Below are 22,868 nucleotides of genomic sequence, written 5' to 3'. Positions count from 1 at the left end.
AAAGAGACAACCAAAATAACCAAAAACCAAAAAACACCAAAGTCTTGAGTAGAAACCTATATGAAAACTATTCAATTTCATTAGTCATCAGGAAAATTCATGTTAAAACCATAGAGAATTGTTGCTTTATGGTCACTAAAAAGGCTAAAATTACAAAGATTGGTATAACCAGTTTGGAAAACTGTCTGATATTACCTACCACACCTAAACATAAGTTGTGGCCTAATGGGCCACTCCTAACTACATACTCCCTAGAAATGTGGACACAAATTTGCCCAAACACATATAATTTGATGTTCATAGCAACACTATTTCTGTTAGCTCCAAACTAGAATCTACTCACAGACCCAATAACAAACACACTAATAAATTAAAAATGGTGAATATTTCAAACAATGGATATTATATAGAATTAAGAATTAACAATCTGCAACTAAATCCAACAATGTAGTTGACTATCACAAACATTGTGAAAGACTAAACACAAGAGCAAATAGCTTCTTTTCCATTTTTTTTACATAAAAGTACAAAAAACAGGTAAATATATCCCATGTTCTTAGAGATCCTGATAGTGTTCACCCCATATGGAGGGCCAGCAAGACAGAGGTCAAGGGGCACTTAATGAAAGACAGTATTGAAGTTTTAGGGAGATGGTGAAATTCACTGATTTGGCCTTGATGGTGGTTGTGTGTCTTCACAGTAATATTCAGCAAATCATTTGCTCTTATTCTCTTTATGCATATTATACATCACTATCAAGTTTTTTTTTTAAATTTCAATTTTTCTTGAATGATTAAACTCATTTATGTCAGAATGAACCAGTTGCTTCACACATGCATATTAAAAAGTCTTTAAAGACTGATTTCACAAATTGCTGGAAAAGCAAGCCCCCCTTATCAGACAGGACTATGCTGTTTGCTTATGTTGTCTGGGAGTTGATTGAGAAACCACTGCCTCAACTGAAGTTCTATAAATGGTTTTATAGACATTTCATTACTTCCTGTTCCGTGGTTTACATGCAATAGAACTGAACAGAGTTGGATTACTGGAGAGTTTATGAAATCCCAGTGGGTGATAGCCCCCTGCTGCTTTTACATTCCAGGAGACCTGAGCTTATTCCAATAGAGAACATGCCTTCATTTACCAGAACAAATCAAAGAGAGGTCACAGCATTAGCATTCAGTGGGAGTGCAGTAAGAATCTGGATCAAGTTCTGGCACTGCTAGGATTAGTAGGATTGTTTGTTTTTTTCTCCTCATTTGCTTTGCAAAAGTTTCTGATGGGTGGAGCATCCAGTAACCCCTATTTCCCAAGCTCTTTCAACTTCCTTTAGAAGCAAGTACTTTCCTGTCCTGATTGCGATTTTTAGCAGAGGTGAACTGGACCCTGTGAGCACTCTCAGCTAATAAATGTGCCCTTAAAAGATTCAAAACATGAGATTGCCTGCAAAGATTATTTGGTTGATATTATGGACTGTTTGTACAGCAGAAGGTAAGATGAAAACTAAAAAGCTTTTTCCTTATAAGTGTATTAGGAAACATTTGCTGATGTTGTTTTTCACATAACTAAAATTTAGTCTAGAAAATGTGATTTAATTAGTAGTTTGTAGCTCAGTGTTTGGCTTTTGACATTTTATATGTTAAAAATGGAATTACCTGTGCTGGGGCTGTAGCTCAGTGGTAAAGTGCTTGCCTCGCATGTATGTGGAACTGGGTTCAATCCTCAGCACCACATAAAAAGAAATAAAGATACTGTGTGTTCATCTACAACTAAATAAATATTTTAAAAAATGTAATTACCTTATTCAAATGGCATACCTGACTATTCATAATTTTATTTAATGTATAATTTAAGAAACTATTTCAATCTGGTATGATCATTTTCCATGCAATTAACATAAGATACAATCTACTCTTTTTGTTTAGAAGTTTCATCAGTATGCTTTATGTGAAAGTAGTAAGAGATATGTGCATATACATAATCAAAGAAAGCCTTCAATCATATAATGATTTGATTTATTTCAAATGTGATTTTAACTCTTCCTAAAAAATAATAATTTAAAAATGATATTGCCACGGCCTTAAAAGTCTTGTAAAAAAAAATTACTTGTATTATTAGAATGATAAGACCATATCAGTTTGAAACACAATTGAATATACAATATTTGTAACATTTAACTTTTTCATTTGGTTTCTTTTTTCCTATGGTTATCTATAAGGTATATTCCCTGTGAGCACTCTTTTAGATTAGTAAATGTGAGCACTAGGATTTTTTTCTAATATTAGCAAAACAAATTATGAATTTATAATTAATTCTTTTAAAAATTATTTTTAGTTGTAGATGGAAACAATATCTTTATTCATTTATTTTTATGTGGTGATGAGAATCGAACCCAGTGCCTCATCCGTGCAAGGCAAGTGCTTTACCACTGAGGCCCAGCCCCAGCCCCAGCCCCTATAATTAAATTTAATTCTACCTATAATTACCAATAGATTAAAATTTTTATCCTCAGGGAAGTTTGCTTTCCTAATTCATGATAGGTAACTAGATATATGATAGGTATCTGAGCAACATTATAGTGTCAATTGAATAGTATATCATTCATAATTTTCCCAAACTTTTTACTTATTGAAAACATTTTGATTGAGTGCCTACAATATAGTATCTAGCCCCTGAAGAGTATTAGCAAATAAAGAGTATTAGCAAATGTTACAGAACTTTTCTCTTTGGAGGTTTTCCAATCTAGAAAATAAATTCAGATTTTTTTTCAGTTATGTTTTTTAGGAATTTTTTAAAAAATCATTTAAAATTTATTTAAAGTTATTTAATAAGTTATTTCAGTTATGTTCTTTAGGAATTTTTTTAAAAAGTTAATATGTTTTCAAATATTGTATCCTTTTTTTAAGTTATATATTCTAATATGTTATTGCTTAATAGCTCATAAACCTTATATCCAGCCACTTTTTTCCCCCCTCAGTACTGGGGATTAAACTCAAGGCCTTTCATGCAGTGCAAAGAAAGTACTCTACCAGAGTTACATCCCTACCCATATCTAGTGATTAAAAAAAAAAAAACTTTATGCATTTATGTGCTTATTTATTTATTTACTTATTTTATGTTTTTATTAGTGCATTCATTGTGGTATATTCATACAAGTTAAGTACATAGTATAATTTGGCTACTTTTAGAACCATGCAGATATCAGTTTCTTGCACATATAAATACAATAATTGGAAGTTGAAAATAAAGTATTATTGCATTTGCAAAAAAGTTCTAAAAGAATGTGAATATTACCAATCGTAGCAAAATTTCTTTTCCCTTAAGTAAATGTTTTTGTCTTTTCTTATTTTATGGGAATGCTTTTAATATTTTACATTACATACTGTTTGCTGAAGTTTTATGTAGATATCATTTACGATGTAAGGAAGATTTATTTTTTTTTTTACTAATTTTTCATTAAGGCCAAGTTAAATTGAGTTGTTTAAATGATTACAAAGTGGAATTTGAAATATTATTAAAATGGAGTGCAGCACAGTATATATGATTATTCAATAAGATTGATTTAAATTCTTCATTTGCATAATCAATTCCAGCTGGCTTGTTTTACTTGCACTTTACTTTTCTTCAATGTGTGTTTAAATGTGATATCAGTTCCTGCTGGTGAATTGAGCAATAGCACATCCATGTTGTAGTAGAAACAACTCTTTATCTGGCTGTATTCCTAACAGATAAAAAAAAAAATTCTAGAATTTAAAATGTTATTTAGGTTAGCCTCATAATAGCCATCAAACCACATGTAAGATAGTAAGCCAATAAGAAAAATTTTATGAATTTCCAGTGGATATAGGATTCCTATTTTATTCCTTACTTTTCAGAAAGTCTCTGAAACAATTAGTTGAAAATGTCACCAATTTCATCAGTCGATTATGCCTCAGAGAAATTTTACTAAGCAGAATAGCGTTGATTGCTGAAAGTGTTCATATATACTTCAACATTTGCTTCTGTTTTTATTTTCCTCATTGAATACTGAATACTAAATTGAGAAATTGAAATAGTTCTGAAAACTACCACAATCTGCTCTACTCCACTAGACACAAAATGTAAACATTTCATAAATTTCTTCTGTCATGATAAGAATGAACATTCCTCAGAAAACCAATACTCCTAGAGAATAATAATAGCAGGGAAAATGTGTAAACTCAGCTTTCTGTTTGTTCTCCCCTTTTACTATGCTGGGGACCAAGTGGCACCTTGAATGTAGTGCTTGATCTGCATTCACAGTCCTCCTTGTGTAGGAGCATAAGTTGCTTTTTTCTTATGAAAGGTCTTGGCTCCAGGAGAGAACACAGGCTACTGAGAATTGGGTGGGACTTACAAGACAGAGTATACATTACAGTTCCTTAATCAAACCAGAGTTTCAGTTTTATTGAATGTATTATGACCAAGCTTTTCCAGTAGATCTTGAAAATTTAGGATCTAACAATTGAATACTATTTGTGATTAGGCCATAACCCCCAAATTACAAGATCATTAAAGTAAACAGATTAAAACTATGCTGAACTATGTCCAACTGAAATATGCGCTGGCTTATCGTGTTTTTGGATATATGCGTTTTCTGATCCTGGAGGTTTAGAGGGCAAAAATGTTCTTTGAGGCCTAGAAAGATCTTATAAGGATTGAGAGGTTCCATTTCAGTCAAGAAAAGGAGAATTGGTTTTGTTACAGAATACATTGTTTCAGGTGTAAGATATTTTAAAATTTGAGTTAACCCTAATGTGAAAAAAACTGATATTATATATCATATAAAAACTAAATACACATCAATAAAAATTGCTGTTGATAAAGATAAACATATAAATGTTATATGTCATTTTCTTATCCAAAAAAAGTGATAGTATATCATCTCAAATGGTTTTAATTTCAGTGTGACAAATAAAATCCCCCATTTCACCCAAACTCCACATAATCAGAGATAGGTATATGGGTTTTTACCTATATAACGAGAATACAAAGTGGAATCCCATGCAATATCTCAGTTGTCTTTAATATCATCTCTTCTCCTGAAATACTTTGCAAGTTGATGTTGTCATAAATTCAACCAATCTGTAATTTACATGGAATGACAAACACTCGGAATCAATATTTTAATTATCCTCCATAATTTCCTGTGAATTATTACAACCTGGCAATGTTCTTACCATTTTAGTGGGGGAAGGTAGAAATGGATGGTAACAAGAATAAGAAAAGGACAGAGTACTTCTCAAATACCAGGCGCTCCCAGGTAGAGAAGAGGGATGAAGCACTACAGAGGGTGACCAGGGGTACAGACACCATCCTCAGAGATGGTGAGAAAATGAGAGGTGTACTAAGGCAGGTTTTGTTCACTGTAAATTTAGGCATATTCTGGCAAAGAATATGCTGCCCTTCCTGCATACAATTTTAAACTGAAACTGAATATTTACACATTGCAAACTGACAAACTGACATCATTCTAAGGGAGAAGTAAGTTTCTACATGTAAGTTCAAAAACATGTTCGTAAACAGTTTTCATTTTTGGCCTTTGGTTACTAAGGTTTGATCCAAAGTTGAAATTGGTCTGTTTTTATCCACTAAGTCTCTGTTTTCTTTTTCAGTCTACCACTTTTCCTTCGTTGCAATTATGCTTCTCCCCCCCCACACCATCCCCCCACATGCCTAGGTCTTTGAGATTCTGCCAACCAATCTGTCTTGTGCTCAGTTAACTAATGTGCACTTTATCCATTTCTTAACTTTAATAAATCTCAGAACCTTGTACATGAAAAGGGCATGAGGTAATTGGGAAAATGTGTTACATTTTTGCTTAAAATTATATAAAGAAGCATTGCAAAAAAATAACTCAGAGAAAATAAATTAATGGAACAGAGGGAGAAAAAAAACCCAGCATGAAATAATAAAAGAAAAAGAACATAAAGATTTGACAGAGCACTTTTATTTGTTTTGACATTTTAACTTAGAAAGCCAAGTTTCTCATAAACCTTGTTAACTGGAAATGTAATAGATAGAAAAGTGATTATAGAATGTTCCTTCAAAAGTTCCTGAATGTTTTTTTTTCTTTTTTAAGCTAAATTAAAGTGATTCCTTGGTTCAAAGCTGTATCATAAATTCAGACTTGGGACACATAGACCAGATGCACAATGGAATTACAGAAATTAGAGTTTCTGGGTTCATGGAACAGCTTCTAAGTGCACTAAACATTGTTTCCTCATCGTCTTTTGTATTTTTACATTTGCTGCTGTCTAATATGCCCTTTTCCTATGGGCCAAAACCTACAGATCAAATGAGAAATCTCCTAGATAGTTTCATTTTCATTCATTCATTCATTCATTCAGTGATCACTTTGTGACTTCTACGTGCTCGGCAGTATGACAAGCACTTTCTAAAGGAGATAGCTTAGTGGAACAAAAAACAAAGAAATGAATATTTTAGTATAGTAATACATTGTATTTTATCATAAACTAGCATTACAGACATAAACAAAAGATACTATAGGACTATGTAGGTAAAGCAGGAAAATAAATTGGGAGGTATGAATAGGGTAGGGTGTGGTTGGGAAGTTGGTTTTTAAAAGATGGAATAAGGAGAGAAGTACGTTAAGAATGTTATGGTATCCAGGATAGGGATGGATACACACACACACACACACACACACACACACATTATAGTTGGACATTTATTTATTTTTATGTGGTGCTGAGGATTGAACCCAGTTCCTCACACGCGCTAGAAGAGTGCTATACAGCTGCTCCACAACCCCAGCTCCCCAGGATAGGTTTTGAAGATTGAGTAGGAGTTAGCCAGGAAAAGTAGTCAAAGAAGACATTAAAGACGGAGGAACATCAAATGTGCAAACCTGTCTCCATATATCCATTTGCTCTATCAGCCACATCCCCAGCCCTTTTTAATATTTTATTTAGAGACAGGGTCTCATTGAGTTGCTTAGCTCCTTGCTTTTTGCTGAGGCTGGTTTTGAACTCATGATCCTCCTGCATTAGCCTCATGAACCGCTGGGATTGTGGGTGTGCACCACTGTGCCCGGCTTCCTTTCTCTCTTAATATTTATCCCCAATGTTCCCTGATAATTACTCAGATGCTAAATTATTCCTACTGCAGGATACTCGGGGTATCATTTTAATGTTGCCCTGCGGCTAAGCTGCTTTTTGTGGCAGCCAGTCAAGCGTTATGAAAACTCATTCCATATATACTAATAATTTATTTTAAGACTGAAACAATGATGGGCAATAGGTAATAGCTACTCAAACACTACATGTTTCAAGAGATTTGATCTCAGAGGAATCAAGCTGTTTTCTGATAGTAATGTATTTCAACCTAATTATGGCATACCTATCATTCTACCCAGTTTCTTATGGCTGTTACCTGTTTTTCCATTCTCTTTTTATGATCCTGGAATAATCTTTTTTAATAATTTTTTTTGGTTATAGATGGACACAATACCTTTATTTATTTATTTATTTTAATGTGGTGCTCAGGATCGAACCCAGAGCCTCACACACATTAGGCAATCACTTCACCACTGAGCTACAACCCCAGCCCCACCCTGGAATAATCATCATATTCTTTTTCACTATTAAAAAATGTCACACAGAAATTGTGCAATCATCTTTTTAAATATAAAAAATATAATTTTATTTTTTGAAATCTTATTAAGTGCAACATAAACTCTATTCCTTTTTTAGAGTTTATTTTTTCAAAAACTTCCTTGCTGCCACTGATATTTTCTTTACACCACTTTTCCCAATTACCTTTATTCTCATGATACTTATAATTTGAATAACATTTTTAGAAGCTATTTGGATCATATCTCATATATGCATGTAAAGTATACTCATGTATATCCATGAGAAGATTGGAAAGAAATCTGATGCAAAATATCTGCTTTTTTTTTCTATTTCCATCTTGTTCACTTGCTTTATTTTTGTTAAAATTGGTTTTGTAGTTTGGGTTTTTAGTGTATTCTACCATAATCTAAGTTAAGAAGTAGGCTATTTAAAAATATCTCCTTCTCTACTCTTTGTCCCCCCAAAAAAAGTGATTTTAGAAAAATGGAGCAAATGTAAAAAAAATGGTAAAAATTTAAGTAAAGTTTTCTGAATCCCACTATTATCTATTATCATAATGGAACATAATGGAACAATAAAAAATTTCAAAGATACAAAGAAAATAATACCATTCTCTTAAATTTGAAAATTAAAAAAAAAGCTAAATGATAATTAAATGACTATTAAATGCATAGGATGAAACATTTGTTGTTTAAATCCAAATAAATACTTGGATATAAGAACACTGACTTTACTTATTAATCTGTAATTGGAAGCATAACATAGAAATTTTTTAAAGTTTTAAGATAAATCAAACATGAAAAAATATTTGCACACTTTGAAAAATATTTTTATACTGCCTATTTAATAAGTCTCTGCTCAATTTTCTTTAAGAACTGCCAATTTAATTCAAGAAAATGTGTACATACATGTTGATGGTTTGATTATTTGAAGCAAAATAACTTATTGATTACTTAGAAATTTTTGAGAATGTTTTTAATTAAGCTTGAACATGTAGTTTTTTTGTTGATTTAGGCAAATAAACATCCTAACATAAGAAATGCTTAACTATTGTTATAACTTGATATGGTGAATTATTACTTGAAATATTTTTGCTGACATAAGTTAGTAATAAAAATTCCATGTATTGGGGATTAGAACAAAAATAGACAAGATGTATTTGAAAAGAGAAGACATTAAATATTATTGAAAATTATTTTACCATATAAACAGAGACAGTCCTCAATTTCATTTAGCTTATACTTTGAGAGTGATAAAAAAAAATCCTAATTCAGAGCAACAGTTCTGAATTATAAACTAAGTTATGAAGGAAACAAGGGCCAAAGGAAAGAAATTGGGGTGGAACTGTGCTGCAACATTAGATGAGCTAGACTTGGGGACCGACTAATAATAAGTGGATGGCTTTGAGCAAGCAGCATTTGAATAGAGTTTTGAAAAATGAAGCAAAGCCAGTCATCAAAAATCTGTAGTACAAATATTCTTAGAGGGAGAAACAAATAGAAAAATAGATCTTTAAAAAAAGGAAAGAAAGAAAGAAAACTAAAGAGAAATAAGTTTTGAGATGCTTAACAAATTATAAACAAACCAGGGTAGATCTGTCACAGTTAATAAATGGGATACTTATGAGAAGAGACTGGAGAGAAGGGCAAGAGCCAGATAATGTGCTTCTGTCCAGGTGGAGGTAAGGAATGATGACTCCTTAGTAAAAAGGAGATGTCTGAGAAGAATGTTAATCACAGGAGTGGTGTGATCAGATCTGCAAAAATCTCGTGGTTTTGTGCAGAATGGCCTGGAAGAACAGAAGAGTTGAGGCCTAGAGTCAAGTTAGGCTGGTCAATAACATAATGTGAGGAAATGGAGAAGGGATGATAATTAATTTTCTTACAAAATCCGGTGATGCCACTTAAAATTGTGAAAGAAAGCACTGGAGTGTTAAAGTTATTGGTGGTTAAACAAAACAAAACAAAACAAAAAAACAGAAAAAGAAAAATAAAAGGTAATAGTATGAGAATTCCTTAGGTATGAATAACACCTATACATAAAGTAAGTTTTTGAGGAGCTGGTAGGAAGAGATATGGCCTTATATTTTATATCTTGTTAAAAGTAACTAAATTTGAAAGATCAAGAATTAGAAGTATAAACATATTGTTTGAAATTGGAATAATAAGCAGAAAAAAATTATTGGCCTCTGGGCCAAACTCTTTGCAGATGAACTACATTTTGGGTAGAGGTATTCCTTTAATAAAAGTGATGTTAATCAAATAAATTGATAGGAAACTTTGCATATCACTTTGTTCCATTAACTTAATAAAAGCAAAGGAACTGGATTTATCAAAATGCAAAGGTTGTGGAAATAGTCTCTACTTACAATGTTGGGAACTACATTTGAAATTTAACAAATGTATTTTCCCAGTAACAGAAACACCACAAAATTGATCTAGATTTTGAAAGTTAAAGACACACACTCCAACCTATAACTAAAGAGAAATTCTCCATGTAGCAACCTGGAATTTCAATATCAAAACAAAAATATCAGGCTTTTTGGTAGTGGTTAAGGGTGGAGAGTGGTGTTGTTTTGTAACGGGATATTGGCACCACCTAGTGGAGAAGATTTTGTTTGTTTAAATTATGAAAAAGCTCTAGTGAGGAAGCTCAGGTTAACCAACATCACTAACACTAATGTTAAAATATTTTACAAAATCTTCAGAAGAAAATCAATGAATATTACAGCCCACACGGATATTTTATTTTTTCCCAAAAGGCAATTTCACAGAAATGTTTTTGTTTTTATGAAATGTAAAACATTGCTCAGTTATGTTATTAATTCCCCTTACTTTAAACAAAATATTTTTAGTTGTAGATGAACAAATACATTTATTTATCTATTTATTTATTTATTTATTTTTATGTGGTGCTGAGGATCGAACCCTGTGCCTTATACAAGGCAAGTGCTCTACCACTGAGCCATAACCCCAGCCACTTTCCCCTTACTCTTTAAAAAGAAATTCCAGAACAGAAGGTTAAATAATTACCAGTATTATAAAACCAAGTAATAAAAGAATTTTGACAATTGAAATAATAATCTAACAAATATGTATAATAATATCTTAAAATTTGCCATTTTTAAAAACTAAGATGCAATGTTTCTAATATCACTGTTATTAAATCTTAATTTAACAGCACATTGTCTTAAAATCATTAACAATTAAAATCAATAACCAGCATATTTATTTTTTCATTTGATTTTATTTACTTTTGTTTGTTCTAATTAGCTATACATGACAGTAAAATGCACTCTAACACATCACACATGGATGGAGTATAATTTCTCATTCTTCTGGTTGTATACTATGTAGAATCCTACTGGTCATATTGTCATATGTGTACATAGGGCAATAATGTCTGATTCATTCTAATATCCTTCCTACCCCCATATTTATTAATTTTGTTTTTGTTTTGTATATCATATAATTAGTCTTACAAATAAGAATGTCAATTTTTCTTTCATATTTTATTGTAAAATATAATACATATAAGTAAATAAAATATGAACATATTCTATTACAAATAATTCTAATCATTCTTTTTTGTTCCTAATGGTGATTATTTGTGCCCCCTCCCTTTACTCTTGATTAGTCTTGTCAGGATTGCATTAATTTTGTTTTGTCCACAAACTAGCTTTTAGTTTCTTTAATACTTTATATATTGTGTATTTTTTTCATTTTATTATTTCTGCTCTTTTTACTATTATTTACGAATTTCTTTCTAAATAGCTGTTTTTCTAGCTTTTTGAGAATTCTCACTACCTTAAGTTTTACCTCCTTTCTGTATTTTCATTTATTTTACTAAATGTTTGTGTACAATTTGGTTATTGTTCACTTCAAAATACTTTCTAATTCTCATTGATTTGCTGATTGACCTATAGAAGACTTTATGTATTTGTAAACTAATTATTTTTTATTGCTATTTTCTAGGGTTTTTTTCTATAACATGGGGGAACAAGAATATATTTTGATTTTGATATTTTGAAATTTATCAAAACTTTTATTGTGATCATCTAATGTAATTTATTATTATATTTTATGTGTGTTTTTGAAATATTCTTGGGTACAGTTTTCTTTGTATGTAAAGTAAGTCTTTTGTTTTGTAAGTTTCTCAAAATATCCTTAAGAATTTTTCTTGCTTTGTTCTCATCAGTTATTAAGAGGTACACACTTACACACTGTCTCCAACAGTAATTTTGAAATATATGTATATACATATATATGTGTGTGTATATGCATACATACACACACACATATATATATACATATAATGTGTATATATACATATGTATGTATGTGTGTGTGTGTATATATATATGTGTGTGTGTATATATATATATATATTTTCTTTTTTTTTTTAACTAGGTGATTCACATTTTATTTTAGACTTTTTTTTTGTACTGGGGACTGATACCAGGGGCATTTAACCACTGAACCCAGCCCTTTTTTATATTTTATTTAGAGGCAAGATCTCACTGAGTTGCTTAGGGACTTGCTAAATTGCTGAGGCTGGCTTTGAACTTGAGATTCTCCTGTCTCAGTCTGCTGAGTCTCTGGGATTAAAGGCATGCTCCACTGCTCCCAGCATTATTAGTATTCTTGATGACTGCCATTCTGACTGGTGTGAGATGAAATCTCAGTATAGTTTTGATTTGCATTTCCTTGATTGCTAATGATGTGGAACATGTTTTTCAAATGTATTTGTGTTTAATTTGTTTGCCCTTTTAGTAATTGGGTTATTGGATTTTTTTGGTGTGAAATTTTTTGAGTTCTTTATATATCCTAGATATTAACCTATGTCAGAAGAGTAACTAATAAAGGTTTTCTCCCATTCTGTAGGTTCTCTCTTCACATTCTTAATTGCTTCCTTTGCTGTGAAGAAGATTTTTAATTTGATACCATCCCATTTATTAACTATTGACTATTTTTCCTGAATGTTAGGTATCCCGTTGATAAAGTTTTTCCCTGTGCCTATATGCTGAAGTAATGACCCTACATTTTCTTCTAGGAGTTGCACAGTTTCTGGTCTAATTCCTAGGTCTTTGATCCATTTTGAGTTGATTTTTGTGCAGTTGAGAGATAAAAGTCTAGTTTCATTCTTCTACATATGGATAGCCAGTTTTCTCATGAAACTGGAACATTTAATCCATTTCTGTATCATAAAATTACTGATGTGTTACAGTTATAATCTAACCCTTTACCTTAATCCCTTTTACTGTATTTGATTCCTCTTTACTATCTTGCTGCCTTCTGAGTTGGTTAAATTTTTTGATTTAATTTTCCCTTCAAGTAGGTTAAAATTTTCATCTCAATTCTGCTTCTATAACTTTGGCAATTAATCTAGAAATTAAAAGTAGTTGTTTTAGTTCATTTGGACTGTTATAACACACCATCATTAACTGGGTAGTTTATATAACCACAGATGTTTGTTTTTGACAATTCTGAAGGCTGGGAAGTATGAGAAGGTGCCAGGGGAGAATCAACGGAGGGCACCTTCTGGTTCATAGACAGCACCTTCTACTTGTGTCCTCACATAGTGGAATGGACAGGGCAGCCTCCTTAGTAAAACCACTCTAGAATTTCTTTTAACATAGTCATGAGAGCTCTACCTTCACAACCTACTACCTCCCCAAAACCCCATCTCCTAATACCAACACATCGGTGATTTGGTTTAAACATGAATGTTAGGGAAGCAACAGACATGGATATAATAGTATGAGCCTTGTTAACAAAGTCTGATGCTAATTTATCATTCAGACTTCAGAAGAAAAGTCTAATCAGCAGAAGATTATCTAAATGCCCATAAGTTGATCAATATACCCATTTATCTATCTAGCTCTTAAAAGAGATTTCTTCCTGGTTGCTTAGGAAATTATGGCAACAATATATACAAGTCCGAAATCTACAGGATGGGAAGTAAGAAAGAGAAGGTCACAAGCAGACTGGAACTCACAGAGAAGGCAACTGCTGTTCACAGTAAAATTTCTTCCAGAATTTTTACCTTGAATAAAGTCAACAGATTTATTGCATGCCCTCCTAGCAGCACATAGATCAGTGTTTGATGGAATAACAAAGATGAAGGCTCAGCCATTTTCATCTACCAATATTTACACCTATGTATGAGTGCACAAATGGTGTAACTCTATATCATGTACAACCAGGGAAATGAAAAGTTGTGCTCCAGTTGTGTAAAAAATAAAATAAAAATTATTAAAATAAAAGAAGAAAACTATCACAGCTAGTTAATACTTTTCCACTCTTCTCAACACTGAGAGCTTATAAGACATCAATTCCCTTTTCTCAGTTTATACACCATTGTCATGTAGTTTATATATGTGTGTGTATGCACACTTGTGTATTTAAACAGCATAAGATTATATATGTACATAATTTAGATTTACTCCTGTGTATATCATTTTCTTTGCTCTTCATTTCTTCTATAATCATAGACCCTATATCCAGGGACATTTTTCTTTTTTCTGAAGTATATCTTTTAGTTCATTTGTTATAGTTTTATGAATGTGAATTTATGGATGCAATTTTCTCAAATTTTATTGATCAAATTTTCATTCTTGAAAAATTATTTCTGTTTGTAGAATTCTAGATTTGTAATTACATCTTTTTGCAAATTAAAAAGATCTTTTAATATCTTCTAGCTTGTTACTGCTATTGAGAAGTCTGCTGTAAGTCTAATCATTAACTGCCATTAAATGAATCTGACTTTTTCTTTGGCCAGATTTCACTCTTTTCTTTGGTTTTCTGTGTATTTTTTAAAATGAAGCTAGGCATTCATACAAGGGAAACCACCAGTGACCTGAGAGGAATCCTGCTTCCTCACATGTTGAAGTATAACATTAGAGAAGCACACTGAGGCAAACATATAAAGCAGAGTTTATTTAGAAAGGAGTAACATAGACTTCTCCCAGGAGGGGGAAGGAGGCCATGGCTGGTATCCTGGTATCTTAAGAAGTGAGGGTATTCTGCCTTTTTAAAAAAATGTTTTAGGCTTCCTTTGTTCTCCTGCTCTCTTCCCCTTATCTCTCTCCTTTCTGTGTATGTGACTAGGCCCAGGAGATGCTCAGGTGGAATGACCAAAATGTAAGAAGCAGATGGACAGGGGGATTGGCCAGATGAAGCAGCCCAGGACACATTAATTAACAACTTTTATAACTCCCTATAGGGAGGGATAATTCCTGGGACAGGTTACCTTAGCAACAGGTTGAAACAGGGCAGGTTATCATGATAAGAGTGGAGGAAGGGCTCTGAAGTCCCTGGGGGGCAGACTCCAACTTCCTGGACTTACTCAAATTGGCCTCCTTGATCCAACCTTACTTGATTTACCTATCTATCTTGACTGCCTGGCTAATTCTGGCTTCACCAGGGTGAACTCATTCAGGGTTTAATTTGACTTTTATCACTTTTATTACTTTTGCATAATAAACCTATCAAGTAACCGTCATGTTAATGACTGTTCTTAAGATAATGTATTTTTTTTCATTTTAACATTTGATTTTTGGTAGTATTAGTGCTTTTCTTACTGGAAAAAAGAATGTAATTTTTCAGTTTAATTTTGAATAGGTTTTTTTAATTTTTAAAATACTCTAATATATGTATTGTTTTTGAAATTTGTTTTATTTATTCAACTTTATATTTTGATATTTAATCATAGTGTTTAAAAACATTAAGTTTTCATTGTATATAGGGTAATTATCAATTATGATAATGTACTGTGTATTTCAAGAACTGGAGAAAGGATTTGAATATTCTAACTGCAAAGAAATAAATGTTTGAGGAGAAAGATATTTGCCCTGATTTGGACATTGTGCAAAGTATACATGCATTAAAACATCATAAAGACTCCATAAATATGTGCAAATAAGTAACAATTAAAAAGATGTTTTCACCAAGAAAACATGATAGATCATTGAGAAGATAGATATTTAGCTTGACTTAAACATTATACAGACTATACAAACAGGGAAATACCACATTGTAAACTGTTATTAGGTGTAATTTTTGTTTTAATCTATCACTTTTTCAAAAAATAAAAGAAAAAATGAAAATATTGATAAAATAAACAAATATGATAGTAGATTAATGGCACAAAATATTAGTGAGTTAAACAACTGAGTGTCAAATATAGTGGATAGTTAGAGAAGATTTAAGAGAATGTGAATTCTTTTACATAGATTGTGGTGAGATGTGAATCCCTTTGCTATGGCTCCACCCCTTTGGCCTTGTGGGCTGCAACCAATATGGCTTCTCTCTTGGATGGCTCTGCCCATTGCTTCCTACAGCTTTCCTTAGCAGATGTTCCATGTAACTAGAATCTCTTAATTCCTAAGGTCTCTACTGCAGCTTTAGCTTCATTCTCACATTTTTATGCATTTCTGTCTCAGGGGCTACCTGAAGAGATTCTGACCCTTCTGCACTTTGCCTGGCCCCCAGGACTTCCCGTGAAATCTCAGTGGAGGCCTCCAGGATCCCCAACACCAGAATCATACATTCTTGAACAACTGGCACCACATGGATGATGTCAACTCCTGCTGCCAGCTCAAGGAATAGCTGGGCTCCTTGACTATGGTTGCAGGGGCCCTTGAGTCTAGACAACTGAACATTATTTAAGGAATCCTGAGGAAGCAACTTCATAGGTCCCTCTTATGGAGGCAGGGTGCTCCTATGATCTCTTTTCAAATGAATTTTTATTTTACACCCTTAAGACTTCAATGGGTGTAGTTTTCTAAGGTGCCCTCAAGGAATCTTTTCTAGTATCTCTGGATAAAATACTTAGCCTCTCTTTAGTGGTGGTAATCTCTTCGGCAACTACATCTACTTCTTTGGCCAAACTGAAAACTTTTTCAATCTTTCCTGTTTTTTTGCTTCTCATTATCACAGTAAATTTGGATGAAAACCCACCAGCAATACCCATGCAACTCTATGAATTTGTGCTGCCTTGAAATTTCCTCCCCCAGATTAATTAGTCCATCAACTATAGATTGAGACACAAAGTTTCAGGTCATGGGCAAATTGCAGACAGGTTCTTTGCTGTCATGTGACTGTATCTAATGTGACTTGTCTCTAATCCAATTCCTAAGAATCCTCATTACCATCTAAAACCTCATGAATATAGTCTTTTTACTGTTCACATTTTTATCAACATTCTAATCTTCTCAGCTCCCATCAGAATTGCCTAATAAGCTTTGCTTTTAGTATTCTAATTTTTCTCCAGCCTCCATCTCCAAACTTATCCAAACTCCAAAAGGCTTCTGAACCACATGGTCAGGTTACTTACAGCAACAACCCCACTTTTCAGTATCAATTTGTATGTTAGTCAGCTTTTCATCGCTGTGACCAAAGTACCTGACAATAGTTACTTAGCAAATAAATAATTTATTCTGAGTTCATAGTTTTAAGGACTAAACCTCTGAGTCAGTGAGCCCAAAATATAATTTTCTTTACTAATTCTCAACTGACATATAATTTTAAGCACCTAACTAATTTTAGAAATGTAATTTTAAGTACCTAATTTTAGAAATGCAAGACACTGATTTCTCAAAATAAAATGTTTTTGTTTTTTTCTGTATGTGTTTAAGTTTTTTTGCTTTTGTTTTTTGATGTGTGTGTTTTAGCAGAGTCTGAATATAGGTTTCCTTTGTGTATATACTCAGGGAGTTTGCCAAGATTTACATTTATGTTTTGATTTCTCTAATCAATTTTAGGTACCTTTGAGCTATTAATTGAATCTTTTCAATTAATTGAGCTATTATTAGAATCTTGTTCCTCTATCCCAAAAGACTGATAAATTTACCTGCTTCTGGCAATTCTCCCTCCTTTGAAACTCCAGTTATTCATATGTTGTGTCAATAGATTCTGCACGACACATTTTTTTACTGTGTTTGATTTGTTCTTGTTTATGCACTTTAGTCTTTCTGTATTTCACTTGTGGCAATTCTACATGAGACTTTCTTTAAGTTTAACATATTTCCCTCTGTGTCCATATGACTCATGAGACATTATTTCACATATTTATTCTGTACTTACAGAATAATACATGATTTTTAGAGTCATTTTGTTTTGGTTATCTTTTTATTTTTACTCCTTTACATCTTCTTTATATAGTTTCTTTAACATACTTAAAAGAGTTGTTCTAAAGGTATTGATAGCATTGTATCTTCAGGAGCTAAGTGTCTGCTATTTACTAACTTTATTTTCTCTTCCTGGACATATTTTTTGTCCTTTCATGTGTGCTTTAATTTTCATTTGAGTCCACACATTTTGCATGAGATGGAATGTTATGACTTAAGTTTACATAATTACTCCCAACAAAGAAAGTGTTTGCTTTCTTTTGATCTAATTAAACTCATTTGGGCCTGGGTTGCATTTTAGTTTGAGTCAGTCCACTTCTGGTATGAAAAGATGCAAAGAGAGGACTGTGTGTGTGTGTGCATGCACACTCATATGTTTTCAATTGAGAACATGGTTAGAATCCATGCCCATGACCATGCTTCTTTGATGCTTTGTCTCCTGTTCTAAAATCTGATCCTGAGTGATTTTCAAATATAGCAAATATGTTCAATAAAGATACTGTGTACTTAAAGCAGGCCATTTTTGCTGGTGGGACTCTTTGTCTGAGAATATGGGAAATTTCAGTCCAAAGCTTCTGTAAGGAACTCTGATTCTACACAAGTTTCAGAAAATTTTATGCTACACATAATCTCTCCAAGTTCGTCTGGTTCTTCCTTTCTTCATTACCATTCCTCTATTTATTCAAGTTCTGATCATTAATCCATATCCAGAGCTGGCAGTCATAATCAGGTAAGAAATAGCCAAAGACCATATATTTGCATGAAATAGGGCTTTCTCACTTGGATTTAATTCATTTAATCCTCTCAACCCCACAATTTACTTTTAAACACACACACACACACACACACACACACACACACACACACAGTTTTACATGCACACTGTTCTAGTCAGCTTTCTGTTGCTATGATTAAAAGATCTGACCAGAACAATTGTAGAGGAGGAAAAGTTTATCTGAGAGTTCACAGTTTCGGAGGTCTCAGTTAATAGATAGGCAGCTCCATTCCTCAGGGCTGGAGGTGAGGCAAAACATCAGGGAGAAGAGTGTGACAGAGGGAAGCTGCTCATATGATGATCAGAAGGCAGAGAGAGAGAGAGAGAGAGAGAGATTCCACTGGCCAGGTACAAAATATATATACTCTAATGACCCATCTCCTCCAGCCACACCCTACTTACTTTTATTTACCACTCAGTTAATCTCCATCCCCCCATCAACAGATAAATTCACTGATTGGGTTAAAGCTCTCATAACCCATTCATTTCTCTTCTACACCTTCTTGCATTATCTTATAAGTGAGCTTTTGGGGACACATCACAACCAACCCATGACACACATTCCTACAACAGATGGATCAGTAGCCATATAGATATTTTTAAAATCAAAGCTAACCCCAACATACCATATGTTTGCTTTTATTATTTGCAGATTGCCAAGGACCTCCTGCAAGAGAAGATACAGAAATTCTGTCTGGTTCCTGGACTGACCAGCCTTATTCAGAGGGTACTCAGGCTACCTACAAATGCCGCCCTGGCTACAGAACCCTTGGCACCATCATAAAGGAATGCAGAAATGGAGAATGGGTGGCTCTTAATCCAGCCAGGATATGTCGAAGTAAGTACTTCACTTTTTAAAAAATATTTATTCTTAAGTTTTAGGTGGACACAATATCTTTATTTTACATTTATGTGGTGCTGAGGATTGAACCTAGTGCCTCGTGCATGCTAGGCAAGCATTCTACCACTGAGCCATAATCCCAGCCCAACTACTTCACTTTTTTTGTGAAACTTATGAAATCTTTTAGTTGTAAAAATGCTTAATACTTGATATGTTAACAATACTGGTTGAATTATATCATTCTTATCATTTTAATACAAAACAACACATGATTATTTTTAAAAAGAGGACAGAAATCTGACAAAATTAAAAAATGCATTCAATTATAAAATAATAGCTTTGCTATTTTCAATTTTCTTTAAATTCAATGTTGTCCTCTCATTAAATACCAAATATCTTTGTCCACCAACTCCTATATAAAATGTGTTCCCTGTATAACATACTAATACATATATATATATATATATATATATATATATATATATATATTTTTTTTTTTTTTTTTTTTTAGAGAAGCCCTGTGGACATCCTGGGGATACTCCATTTGGTTCTTTTCATCTTGAAGGAGGAAATGAATTTGTATATGGTGCAAAAGTTGTTTATAAATGTGATGAGGGGTATGTAGTCAATATTAAAAAGGTTTATAACTCAAATACTAAAGAGGAAATGTACTAATTTATATACACAAATAACTTGAAAATTATGGTACAATATAAATTACTATATGTGTATATCATACTGTCTCCTTAACATTAAGAAATTGAAGCTGTAATTACTCTGTATAGTATTATTATAAGTATATGGAAAAACATTTTGCATGTAAGTAAGTGTTCACCCAAGGCATCTTTTCTACATTGTACTATTTGCAGGGTATTTTGGGTCATTTATGTTGGGGATAATTGGACATATAATAAAATTATAAATTTATAAAATGTAAGAAGAAGCAAGTCTTTGGTTGTAAGTTTTACTTATAAATGCTATTATTTAAATTTCCATGTTTTAAAAATTCTTATCATTCATATCAAAAATACTACTCTCAGAATCATTGATTTTATGCCTTCTAACCAACCAGTTAGGTTTCCTGACTGATCTCATCACAGTACCTCTTTAGTATTTGTTCTTATCTATTATTCTTCTCTAGGACAAAACTTATTTTGCAGAAAATTTTGTACATTAGAAAGCCATGATCAGATCACTGTAATCTTATACTGAACAAGAAGTATCAAGAGATTATAAATTGAATCATTAATCTCCCCTTATACATTTCTCGATTTGGAGCAAGAAAATGTAATAGTTTAAAGGTCAGACTTCACACTAAATCCACATTTCAAACCTTCAACTCTCAGTATCTGTGTGTATAAATAGGTCTTCACTTGTATTTTGCTCTCTTTTTAAAGTGAACACATTTTATGTGCATCATGGGATTAGTGAGAGAAAGAAATAAGACTCATACTTGAAGCTCTTAAAAGAGATCCTGGAATATTTCAAATGCCCAATAAGTATCAGTTCTTAATAGTTTTGTCTCTTCAGAGGAAGTTTTTGAAATACATTTTCAGTCCAACTCTCAATCATTACTACTGTTGTCTTCATATGTAACCAAGTAGGTTAAGCCAATCTGGGCCTGAACTTTTCGATTTGCTCTACCTCTGAAATATCACTTTATTTCTGGAAAAGTCTTCCTTTTAGGTTCCATCAATGACTTGGAAAGGAATCAAAATCCATAAATTTCTTTTACTTGATTTCCTCAATTGTAACAATTCATATTTACAACTTGTTGAAGAAATTAACTACAGACTTGCCTCTGATTCTGGCTCTCTTTACCTCACTCTGTCAACTAGGGGTAATTCTGCTATAGCCTCACTGTGAGAGTTCCTGCTCTTCTCTTAGTATCCAACAGAATTTTGTCAGTGAAATCACTGATGTTTATCAGTGAAATTAAGTGTTCAGATCATCCAGCAAACAGAAGTAATTTATGTTATTTTAATTTTTTTTATTTAAAATAAATTTAATTCTTAAATTTATTTTCAAGGGGATGTAAAGCTTTTGACCCAGTTGTAGATGGTGAAGTAGATTTTTAATTTTTTTTTTTTATTTGTAAGTGGACAGCATGCCTTTATTTTATTTGTTTATTTTTATGTGGTGCTGAGGATTGAACCCAGTGCCTCACAGATGTGCAAGGCAAGCACTTTGCCACTGAGCTATAGGCCCAGCCCAGTGAAGTAGATTTTTTTAACCCCTTCATTTCTGTCAGTCAACTAACCCTTTTTGATCTTTTGCCTGTAGTTATTTCCCTTGGTGAATACTAACCATTTAATTGCATATTCAATACAGATATCTGGTTTTATAATTCTACAGGAAGGCAGTTTTAAAAAAAAACTTTAAAAAAAAATTTATTATTATTCTGCTTGTCTGGGTTTGAGTATTGTGAGCTACTGTTTTTTGCCAATCACTGTCAAATAGGCAACTTTGCTCTTTTTCCTCCCCTCCTCCCTCCAAATATTTGGGCCATGGGAGGCTTTTGCAGAATGTTGCAGAATATCTGAAACATCTTTGGGAAACAAATGGATCTCTGGTACAGGTGGAAAAAAATAACCAGAAAATCTGCTTTCTCTGTTAAGAGGGTACATTATAGCTAGTAGAGAAGTTACAGGATTATCTTAGTAGTCAATTATTTTGTTTCCTTTACATGATATATAGAATAAATGCTTGGCTCTGTGACTAAAAATTGGTTTATGAAAATGTTTTCTTTCCTTACAGAATTAGTAACAAATAAAAACATTTTCCTTTTTTTGAGGAAGAACATTTATTTTACTTGTATAATGAGCAGAACAATCCTTATTTACAAATGAAGAAAACAATGGCCCATGAAAATTATTTAGTGAGTCTGCAGTTCTTTCAAAGAAAAACAGAGAGGGGGAGAGAAAAATATTTAAGACAGGAAGGAAGGAAGGAAAGATCAAATGATGGCAGGAAGGGAGAAAGGATAGTAGGGGAGGTAAAACAAAGGAAGAGAAAAAGAAGGAAGGAAATGTATTAGTTGCTAATTTTCCATAAAAAGGAGTTTTTGAGAGACATTCAGAAAAGGATTAAGCTAAAAACTGCATGCAAATATGTAATCTCTTGCCAGTCTGTTTTTTGTTTGTTTGTTCGTTTTTAGGTATAGAATGTTAGGTGAGAATAATTTCCGTCAATGTGATGCAGAAGGATGGACAAATGATATTCCTATATGTGAAGGTAATATAAAATTCATTTACAATCTGTCAAGATAGCTAAACTATTTAAGCTTTTTCAAAATGTTTGACATCAAAACATCCTTAAGTTTATAATTAAATACTTTTTATTTAAATTATTTTTTTGGTTTATAATACAGTGCAGTTACTTCCCTTGCTGAATACCAACCACTTAACTGGATATCCAATGTGGATATCTAGTTTGTTATCCTACAGGTAGGTGGTTTTAAGAAATTTTTGAAAAATCTGAAAGTTGTTCTTTCTGCATTTTTGCTTG

The 22,868-nt window shown here is 32.6% G+C and overlaps 1 protein-coding gene across 1 annotated transcript in view; it reads left to right on the top strand.

Annotated features, from left to right (window-relative positions):
- The first annotated feature begins 1,272 nt into the window (after positions 1-1,272).
- Positions 1,273-22,868, top strand: part of CFH (complement factor H) — an 82,723-nt gene continuing 61,127 nt past the window's right edge. Inside the window, exons 1-4 of the mRNA XM_081297283.1 lie at positions 1,273-1,491; positions 19,173-19,358; positions 19,873-19,978; positions 22,519-22,595. Of these exons, the coding sequence (XP_081153409.1) occupies positions 1,434-1,491; positions 19,173-19,358; positions 19,873-19,978; positions 22,519-22,595 (427 nt within the window). The 5' untranslated portion in view covers positions 1,273-1,433. The remainder of the gene's footprint in view (positions 1,492-19,172; positions 19,359-19,872; positions 19,979-22,518; positions 22,596-22,868) is intronic.

Source organism: Spermophilus citellus (genome assembly GCF_964194105.1).
Source record: "Spermophilus citellus genome assembly, chromosome: 6".
Classification (NCBI taxonomy): Eukaryota; Metazoa; Chordata; class Mammalia; order Rodentia; family Sciuridae; genus Spermophilus; species Spermophilus citellus.
This window is presented reverse-complemented; position numbering and strand designations above follow the sequence as displayed.